The 11,032-nt window shown below is 42.3% G+C and overlaps 1 protein-coding gene across 1 annotated transcript in view; it reads right to left on the bottom strand.

The window, feature by feature from the left end:
• Positions 1–5,607: 5,607 nt before the first annotated feature.
• Positions 5,608–11,032, bottom strand: part of LOC309819317 (growth factor receptor-bound protein 10-like) — a gene marked incomplete at both ends in the record, with an annotated part of 44,126 nt that continues 38,701 nt past the window's right edge. Inside the window, 7 exon segments of the mRNA XM_082649422.1 lie at positions 5,608–5,976; positions 6,210–7,070; positions 7,072–7,279; positions 7,281–7,339; positions 7,341–7,436; positions 7,478–7,536; positions 7,539–7,661. Coding sequence (XP_082505548.1) covers positions 5,608–5,976; positions 6,210–7,070; positions 7,072–7,279; positions 7,281–7,339; positions 7,341–7,436; positions 7,478–7,536; positions 7,539–7,661 — 1,775 coding nt within the window.

The following is an 11,032-nucleotide window of genomic DNA, read 5'->3' as shown; positions in this document are numbered from 1 at the left end:
ATCGAGACTCAGAGAGATAATTAACTTGCCAAAAATCCAATAACTAGTAAATAATAGAGATACAGAACTTAAGAAAGAGGAAATATTAGAGATTCAAGGTGACAGCAGATCTTTCACACTCAAAAAACCACATCTTTTCCACCTGGCCTCACCTCTGATATATACAAACTAAATATTGCCATATTTCTCCAAGTATAAGATGACATCCATTGTAAGATGCACCTTCATGTATCACAAAGGAAAATAAATCTGCCAATTAAACTGATAATTCCAAGACACATTCTGATTTCAGAAATGTAAAAATGTAGGGGAAAGAAGTACCTTTTAAGATTCATGAAAAATAGTCATTTAAAAGCTAGATGGACATATAAAGATCTAAGAAATAATATGATGGCCCACCTTGAGGTCAAGCAGATGGGATACAAGGCATATTCTGGTTATGTCCAAAGCCAAGGATAAAATTCAGGTGGAGAGTCACTGTCACTGTTTCAGCACTTCTGCCTGAAGGTGGCAGTGCAGGCCACTGGATATGGCCTTTGGCCGTCCTGGGGTACGGGTTTCAAAGGAGGACCAGGAACAGATGGGAAACTTGTTTTCACAGCATTAATTTTTATCAGCCACTTCTGTGCTGGTTCAAACCTCAGTATCATTTCCGTCCCATTTCCCTCTCTTTTCCTGTTTTCTAGTGTCTTCTTTCTCCCCATTAACCTTTTTCTACCCATATTTTCAAAGTCCAAAACAGGTAGACTTGGAAGGGAAACAAAAGCATCCTTCTTTTCCATCAAAAGTTAAATCAGAAGTTTGGGAGTTAGCTAAAGAGAAGGAAGCAGTGCCTTGATCATTCTATTTTTCTAGGATGTTCTGGTGTCTTGATTATGTCTATCTGGAGAATATTCTAGATATAATCTCAAAATAGAGATTATTCTATCTGGAATATATTTCTCAGGTAGGTCTTCCAACCTCTTGATGTAGCTGGTGATCAAACCTATTTGTATAACTTTCTTCCTAGAATCTTCAGATACCTCTCCAAGGCCCATAGAATGAAGTCTGAGCATGTAAACCTGATTCTAGACCACTTCCCCTACTTCCTTACCTACCACTTATGCCAGGCTCTGGCTACCTGAGTACACCTGTGAACACAGTGTCCATTCCCAAACCAGGAATCTCCTTGAAATGTTCTTACTCTTATTCTCTGCCTATAGAACATGCTCATTCTTCAAAACTAAGTTCTGGTCCTTAAGCCTTTTCTCACTTAAACCTCATTGCCCTCCACATACAGTCCTTAGCAACTCTCTGTGCGTACGTTCATTGATAGCTGGTCGTTTCATTAGGTATCATGGTGGCAGTATTTCTCCCTGCCTTATTTATGTCTGTATCCCAAGCACCTAGCATAGGGCTGGGGTTATAGTGAATATTCAATTGATATTTATTGTATGAATAATTGAATGCCTCTTTTCTAAAATATATATCAGAACTGATATTCCCTGGGGAAGTTATTTTTAACTTTTGCACATTAAAATCACCTGGGAAACTTTTAAAACTCCTGATATTCAGATCACGAAATCGGAAGCTCTGAGGGTGGGCCCCAGGCATCAGTAGCTTTTAAGGCTCCCCAGGTGATCCCAAGGTACAATCAACATTGAGAATCCCTGTCATGGCAGTGGTTCCCAAATTGTGGTACTATGATCATCAGTCTCAACATTAGTCTCATCTTCTTTGAAATGAAAAATCCTGGCACCAACACCAAACTATAGAATCAGAAAGGTGGAGAGGAGGGTGATAAATACCTGTGTTTTAACAATCCCTTCAGGTGATGCATACTAAAGTTTGAAAAGCACTGTCCTAGAAGTTTACTTGAAATAAATCTATACAGCTGAGTAAATGAATCCTTCCCTCTCTTTTTTTCTGATTTGATTCTGCCCTCTATTTCTTCCATACAGCCATGCTTACAGACAACTGCCAAACTCATTTTAGTTGACTTTTTCTAACTTAATTTGGTCTTGTGATCAACATCACTTTGTAGTAAAATAGCTTGAGAAGATATTTTATATGCTTTTTCAACTCTTAAAACAACCAGGGAAGTATTATTCTCCTGGCTGTTTTTCAGCTTAAACAACCTAATCTTATACCTAAAGAAACTAGAGAAAGGAGAACAAACAAAACCCAACGTTAGTACAAGGAAAGAAATCATGAAGATCAGAGCAGAAATAAATGAAATAGAGACCTGAAAAACAATAGAAAATATCAATAAAACTAAAAGCTGGTTCCTTGAAAAGATAAAGAAAATTGATAAACCTCTAGCAGATGCATCAAGAAAAAAAAAAAAAGGGAGAGGGCCCAAATCAATAAAATCAAAATTAAAAAGAAGTCCCCACCAATACCACAGAAATACAAAGGAGGATAAGAGACTACTATGAACAACTATATGCCAATAAAATGGATAACCTAGAAGAAACAGGTAAATTCTTAGAAAAGTATAATCTCCCAAAACTGAACTGGGAAGAAACAGAAAATGTGAACAGACCAATAACCAGTATTGAAATTGAATCAGTAATTTTAAAAACTCCCAAAAAACAAAAGTCCAGGACCAGATGGCTTCACGGGTGAATTCTACCAAACATTTAGAGAAGAGTTAACACCTATCCTTCTGAAAATAGTCCAAAAAATTGCAGAGGAAGGAACATTTCTGAACTTATTCTATGAGATAAGCATCACTGGATAACAAAACCAGACAAAGATACCACAAAAAAAGAAATTACAGGCCAATATCACTGATAAAAATAGATGCAAAAATCCTCAACAAAATACTAGCAAATTGAATGCAACAACACATTAAAAAGATCATACACCATGATCAAGTAGAATTTATCCCAGGGATGCAAGGATTTTTCAATATCCACAAATAAACCAATTAAATACACCACATCAACAAATTGAAGAATAAAAACTATATGAGCATCTCAATAGATGCATAAAAAGTTTTGATAAAGTTCAATATTCATTTATGATAAAAACTCTCCAGAAAGTGGGCACAGAAGGAACATACCTCAATGTAATAAAGGTCATATATGACAAACCCACAGATAACATCATAATCAATGGTGAAAAGCTGAAAGCATTTTCTCTAAGATCAGGAACAAGACAGGGATGTCCACTCTCACCACTTTTATTCAACAGTTTTGGAAATCCTAGCCACAGCAATCAGAGAAGAAAAACAAATAAAATAAATCCAACTGGAAAGGAAGAAGTAAAACAGTCACTGTTTGCAGATGACATGATACTATACATAGAGAATCCTAAAGATGCCACCAGAAAACTACTAGAGCTCATCAATGAATTCAGTAAAGTTGCAGGATACAAAATTAATACACAGAAATCTGTTGCATTTCTATACATTAACAACACTAGCAGAAAGAGAAATTAAGGAAACAATCCCATTTACCATTGCATCAAAAAGAATAAAATGCCTAGGAATAAACCTACCTAAGGAGGCAAAAGACCTGTACTTGGAAAACTATAAGACACTGATGAAAGAAACTGAAGACTACACAAACATGGAAAGATATACCGTGTTCTTGGATTGGAAGAATCATTTGTCAAAATGACTATACTACCCAAGGCAATCTACAGATTAATGGAATCCTTATCAAAATACCAATGACACTTTTCAAATGACTAGAACAAATAATTTTAAAATTTGTATAGAAACCCAAAAGACCCCAAATAGCCAAAACAACCTTGAGAAAGAAGAACAAAGCTGGAAGAATCACTCGCTCCCTGACTTCAGTGTATACTACAAAGCTACAGTAATCAAAACAATATGGTATTGGCAAAAAAAAAAACAGACACATAGATCAATGGAACAGAATAGAGAGCCCAGAAATAAACCCACATATTTATGCTCAATTAATCTACGACAAAGGAAGCAAGAACATACAATGGGGAAAAGACAGTCTTCTCAGTAAGTGGTGCCAGGAAAACTGGACAATTACATGTAAAAGAATGAAACTAGAACATTCTTTAACACCATATGCAAAAATAAGCTAAAAATGGATTAAATACCTAAATGTAAGACTAGGTACTATAAAACTAGAGGTAAACATAGGCAGAACACTCTTTGTCATAAATCACAGCAATATCTCTCTGGATCCAAGTAAAGGAAATAAAAGCAAAACTAAACAAATGGGACCAAATTAAACTTAAAAGCTTTTGCACAGCAAAGGAAACAACTTACTGAATGGGAGAAAATCTTTGCAAATGATTTGATGGTTAAAGGGTTAATATCCAACATATATAAATGGCTCATACAACTCAACATCAAAAAAAACGCAAACAACCCGATAAAAAATGGGCAGAAGAATTGAATGGACGTTTTTCCAAAAAAGGAAATGCAGATGGACAACAGGCATGTGAAAAGATGTTCAATATCGCTACTCATCAGGTAAATGCAAATCAAAACCACAATGATATATTACCTCACACCAGTCAGAATGGCTATCTTAAAATAAAACACAAATAACAAATGTTGGTAGGATGTGGAGAAAAGAGAATCCTCGTACACTGTTGGTGAGCATGTAAATTGGTACAGTCACTGCGGAAAACAGTATGGAGTTTTCTCAAAAAACTAAAAATAGAATACCATATGACCCAGGAATTCCACTCCTGGGTATATATCTGAAAGAAACAAAACCACTAATTCGGAAAGATACCTACACCACAATGTTTACAGCAGCATTATTTATAATTGCCAGGGTAAGGAAGCAACCTAAGTGTCCATCAACTGATGAATGGATAAAGATGATGTGATATATATACATATATATATCACATATATGTATCACATATATATGTATGTACATATCACATATATATGTATATACATATACAATGGAATACTACTCAGCCATAAAAAGAATGAAATTTTACCATTTTTGGCAACATGCGTGGACTTGGAGGGCATTATACTAGGTATAATAAGTCAGGTAGAGAAAGACAAATACTGTATGATATCACTTATATGTGGAATCTAAAAAATACAACCAACTAGTGAATAAAACAAAAAAAAAGCAGACTCACAGACATAGAGAACAAACTAGTGGTTACCAGTGCAGAGAGGGAAGGGGGAAGGGGCAATATAGGGGTAGGGGGAAAAAAGAAGGATTATTATGGGACTATATGAAATCATGTGTGTGAGACTTTTGAAAATTGTAAAGCACTATAGAATCTAAAGAATCTTTCATTCAATTAAAAATAAACAAATAGAATCAAAAAGCAGAAAAAAGAGAAACAGACAAAAAAGTAGTTTTATGTTATGTGTTTTTAAAACACAATTTAAACAATAACAATAAATAAAGGAATGGGAGGCAACTGGCAGGGAGTTAAATTTTAGCTCTGCTTTTTTTTTTTTTTTAAACATATCAGTTTTAATTGTCAAGATTATTCCAGGGTGAGAGTTCATTTCCAATCACTTCTCTCCAGCTTGTGTTCCTCCATGGCCCAGCCAAGAACATCATTCCAGTTTATTCTCGAGTCTGCTGTCTTCCAACCTCCCCGATGAGGCCAGCGAGAGGGGTGCGGCCCTGCTGGACCTGCAGCAGCAAATCATCGTCAAGTCCAACAAACCAGTCGGTCGTGGTCGTGGTCGGTCAGCACCGAACACACCCATCTTGCTTCGAGCCCCAAGGTGCAGACAGACGTGTGTTCTGAATGATGCACAGACCTCTTCACTCCAGTGTCAGCGTCCTCCAGCCTGCAGCCAGGGTAGACCTGATGTCTTAAGGCTACCCCGATGCAGTGGTGCTTCAGTCTGCAAGGCAGGACCCCTTTGTTCAGCTGGTAAAAGTCAACAAGCTGGATCAGGTCAGAGAATTTGGTGTTCCCGTCGTCAAGCCTGAAGAAGGTCTGCCCGTCATCCTCGCAAGGTAAGATCTGGACATTTTTAATTTTCTGATGATGACACAATGTGAGGACAAATGCCTTTGTGTTTTTTTGTTTGTTTGTTTGTTTTTGCGGTACGCGGGCCTCTCACTGCTGTGGCCTCTCCCGTTGCAGACCACAGGCTCCGGACGCGCAGGCTCAGCGGCCATGGCTCACGGGCCCAGCTACTCTGCAGCATGTGGGATCTTCCTGGACCGCGACACGAACTTGTGTCCCCTGTGTCGGCAAGCGGACTCTCAACCACTGCGCCACCAGGGAAGCCCGACAAATGCCTTTGGATTACTCTGGCTGTCACGGAGGAGAAAAAGCCCATCCACGAGCCCCTGCTGCTTAATGATCCGGTGTGACTCCTCCCTGGAGATCCTGCCGTGAAACCAGTGCTGCGTCCTGTGAATCACTGTACTTAGGCTGGAAGGGTGGAGGGGGCTTTGGCTCTCGAGGATATTCATCCGCTTGCTTCGCTTCCTCCAGGCGTGGCCTTTTTCCAGGGCTGCACTCTGAGCCTCAGCCGGATTCTCGATCACTCTTCCCGTTTGCCCAGAAAAATCCATGGCCACAAGGGAGTTCTCAGAGACACTGCGCACTGGAGTTGAGAAGGGGGACAGCACGGCCTTCCTCTGATGAGGGATTCTGTAGTTCTGGTAAAGGAGCATTACATACTTGAGGAGCCTGAAGGCCGTCATCCAGCACGTCCGGCTCTGCTCGTCCTTGGCACAGAGCAACTGCAGCTCCTTGGCTTCGTTCCTGACTCTGTTTGGCTTTATGCAGAAGCCGTAGTCCATGGGGGCACCGTACTGCTTCCTTCCGGCCATCAGGGAGAAGATGCGGCTGTCCTCCAGGTCGGCCAGCAGCTGCAAGTGTCTGGGCTCCTTTGAAGCTCCCTTTGTGGAGCAATAGAGGCTGGATCGCGGCAAACACACGTACAGCTTCTTCCACGACTTCCTTCCCAGCTCCTTCACGTGCAAAAACCCTTGAATCTCAGGACAACTACTGGAGTTTAAAAAATTCTGCAAAAGCTGGGTCTGACTGCCATTTGACTGCTGGCACCAGGTAACCATCTGTTCTGGGAAGAAATTCGTGGGATTTTTTAAAAACTCGTATTTTGCATAATTCTTCCTGAATAAAAAATTACTTTTCACTTGCCATGCTGCTCTCTACCTGGACCACAAGCTCATGGTCTTCCAAGCACCTTTCTAATCCCAGGTGCGGGTAATGCTCCACCAGAGTCCAGCTGTTGTCGTCCACACAGTGACTTCTGTAAACCAGCAACTGGCACAGGTCCCTGGCTGTCGTGTCCGCCAGAATCTCCACCACTTTGCTCGTCCCGTCTTCGCTAAAGACTAACATCCTGCTTCGCAGCAGCCGGGCCAGGAGGTAAGGAGCCCGGCGTGAGCGCAGTGGGGGCTCCCGGGGCCGCAGAGCTCGGGGAAGGGGTCGGGGACGGCCGGCGGAGACGACGTCCTCAACTGCTGGTCCTCCTGCTGCAGGCGGCTTGGTGATTCGCCAGCCGTTCAGGCGGCGCTGGGAAGCCGGGTCCTGCCAGATTTCCAGGACGGCGAGGAGATGTCTGCTCCACCTGGTCCTGGTAGTATGGATGTGCAGAAAGGAATCTGGGCCGACCGCTAAAGCTATCGGTTCCTTCCTGCCGTCTTCAAATCGCGTGGACTGGGCCGCGGCACCTGTCGGGGTTTTTCTGGGGCTCTGGGTGTCTGGTGGCCGCCTGGCTGGACCGAGAGGACCCAGGTGAGAAGCGGCGGCCGGTCACGGTCACGGGGCCGTCGCCCCCCGCAGCCCCCTCCTTGGGCTCAGCATGGTGCCCAACTCCAAAGCTGCCTCAGCGCCGCTCCCGGCCGCCTCCGCCTGGCCGCCCGCGACCCTCGGCGCAGCCGGGGAGGCGCGGGTCTAGCGGGGCGAGGGCGGCGCGCAGGGCTGTCCCGGCCCCCGCGCGCTGCCGCCCGGGGGCCGCGCGCAAACTTTGGGCTCCGCGCGGGGCTCCACGGCCTCCGAGCACCCAGCCCGCCGCTGCGCGCCGCTCGCGTCCCTCCCTGCCTCCTCCCGTAGCTCTGCTTTTGACAAATGACTTTACCTTTTTTGTTTCAGTTTTCTTACTTATTGAGGCAATTGACCTAAATAATCTTTAAGGTCCTTTCCAATTCTAAACGCCAGCTGCATAGTTATGGGGGCATGTCTTAGCCATTGACTCTGAATAAGACAAAGTTCTCTATAGAACAAAATTTTGACTTCCAAAACATCCCTCTACTATGCCCAATAGTATCAGAGAGAGAATCAATTCACACTTGGTGCTTAGTGATGAGCTTCTCACAAAGTAATTCATGCTGGAATAACATGATTATAATTTGAAAAAGGATAATGTTTATCTTAAGGTAAATGAGTACCTGATTATTAAATATTCATATTGTGTTCATTGTATTTTTGATCGTTAATCTTTATCGTCTGTTTGCGAGAAAAACTAGAGCAAAGGTCATTAAAAGAAAGATAATTGTTTTAGAAATTATCCTAATGTCAAATGAAGATGGTCTGAAAGAAGGAAGTGATAGAGAGATGAAAAGGAAGGAATAGAGATGAGAAATGTTGAAGGTGAAGCTTGGTGGGCATTAGGAATGTACAAAAGGTGCTTCTGAGACTTCAGTACAAATGGATTAGGGTAACAATGATACAATCAATATTTGTAGAAAGGATGGTAACTATGTTGAAATACACAAGAGAGAGGTTGGGTCCAGAGATAAAGAGACATCTTGATGAGACAGAATGGTTTCGGATGGAGTTTTGAGACAGAGGAACAGCCAGTCTTGGGCTGAGCCTTGGAGCAGGGCTGCAGTTAGCCAAAGACATCACATTTGGAACAGGTGCTTTAGATGATATACAATTTAATAAACAAGGGAGTTTGTGAATAAGGAAGAAGAAGCCCTGAGCTGGGTGTAAACAGGAAGGATGAGGAAGTGATGAAGACAGAGGAATGAGGCCAAAGACACAGAGGGTGGGCCAAAAGACTGCCCTATACCAAAGGGCAGAGGAAAGCGCCAACAGGAGGTGTCGGTTAGCATCAACACTTGCTAACGTGTATGGGAGGGAGGACACTCAAAGTGAGAAAATTCCAGAAAAGGTAGAAAAGAAAGATTTCTAGGCCTGGATGGGAGAATTAGCCAATTATTCCTACTTGGTATAAAAGGAGGGAAAGATGAGAGAATGAATGTTAAAAGAGAGTTTATTAGTCAAATATATTGCTAGAAACCATAGCAGAAGAATTTAGCTAACTCATGCAAACAGCAATGTATTTGGAAGGATTTAGAGCAACTATCAAAATTCATAGGAAGACCAGATAGCCAGGCTCAGAAAAGGGCTAAACCAAGGAAGACTGAGTTCAAAAAATACATGCAGGTGGCTTCCCTGGTGGCGCAGTGGTTGAGAGTCCGCCTGCCGATGCAGGGGACACAGGTTCGTGCCCCGGTCCGGGAAAATCCCACGTGCCGCGGAGAGGCTAGGCCCGTGAGCCACGGCCGCTGAGCCTGTGCGTCCGGAGCCTGTGCTCCACAGCGGGAGAGGCCACAACAGTGAGAGGCCCGCGTACCGCAAAAAAAAAAAAAAAAAAATACATGCAAGTTCAAACCATAGGATGAAGTTAGGTTAGACCACTTCTACTGGCACGGCTGCCACTTGGACACGCAAACTGACAGTACAAGTGTTATCCTTCCACAGGTGCTGTCAACTCAAAACTCTGAAACCCGCAACTCTGCTGCCAAGATTCAAAAGACTGGTGGCATGTATCTTATTGGCTAAAGCTCGATCACCTGCCCACTCCCTCACTGCCATGACTTTCAAATGAACTTGACCCTTCTGCTTTGGCAGGCAGAGCTGAGACATACTTGGTTTCCTACCAGGACACCCAGTGTGAAATTCCCTCAAAATGTAAGGTTCTTACAATCATGAGTAGCCAAAACAAGAGAAACATACCCACCACATCCCGCCTTACCATTTCCCAGACCTGCACTTCAAAAACAAAAACAAAACAAAATGCACAAAGGCAAAAGGCTTCTGCATAACTTAAAAACAACTCACCCTTTTACAATGAAAAATATTCTACTCCCCAGACCATGGCAGTAAAACCTCTCCTTTTTAATCAAGCTCCCAAGACCTGTGGCTAACATCTATTCCTGTTTTTGTTTTTTGGTTTTGTAGCAATTTTATTCTGATACATTGAAAACCCACAAAATAATTACTGTGAGTGAAAAAGTGTTGCCTGCCACATCAGTAAACAAAAGATGTTGCAGTCATCAAGCCATCACATTACAGTGGCCTGACGGTGCACCCTGAAGGAACACAGGATAGAAACAGGATGCCTGCCATCAAGCCATCAGCCACTGTAGCCACTCCTTAATGGTGTACCCTGAAGAGACTCAGGATGGGAAAAACACAGGATACTGGCCCCATATAGCTGAGGTGCATATCAAAGGAATGATTTCAATGAGCCCAGACTATTGTATCTTCCCATGCACAGAAAAGTGCTAAATTCATTGACTTGAGATGTCTGGTTTTCTTTAATTAACGGTAATCTTTTGATGTTCTGACTACTTGGTTTTTGTTGCAAAAAGTCCTATATATCCTGGCTCCTCTCTTACCTCTTCAGACTGACACAGACTTAAGTCCTCACTTTTGTCCACCAAATAGAACATAATTCTCAACTCTTAGGTTGTGCGGTTTTTTTTCAGTTGACATTACAAATGCATATGCTATGTTGGTGGAAACAGAAAAATAAGGAAGTTAGTTAAAACATTTATGTGGAACAATGAGGAAGGAAATTCTGGGTAAAGTCTCTAGTCATTTTCTTTGCAACAGGTCTGGACTGTAGGTAATATTGATGGCTTACCACACCACAGCCCACTACTCCACGTCTTCTTTGCTTTCTGCCACACTTAGGTAACTGTGGGGTGCTTAATCATTGGGACGACCCAAAATGTCATACATGAGTATTTTAGCGCCTGGTGGTCCTGCATGTGTAGAGTTACAACAGTCTTTCAACTGTCTCTCACTAACTTTCTTGTTCTTTTTAAAAAAATGCTTCAGTTATATTTTGGAT

Source organism: Grampus griseus (genome assembly GCF_964374135.1).
Source record: "Grampus griseus genome assembly, chromosome: 2".
NCBI lineage: Eukaryota > Metazoa > Chordata > Mammalia > Artiodactyla > Delphinidae > Grampus > Grampus griseus.
This window is presented reverse-complemented; position numbering and strand designations above follow the sequence as displayed.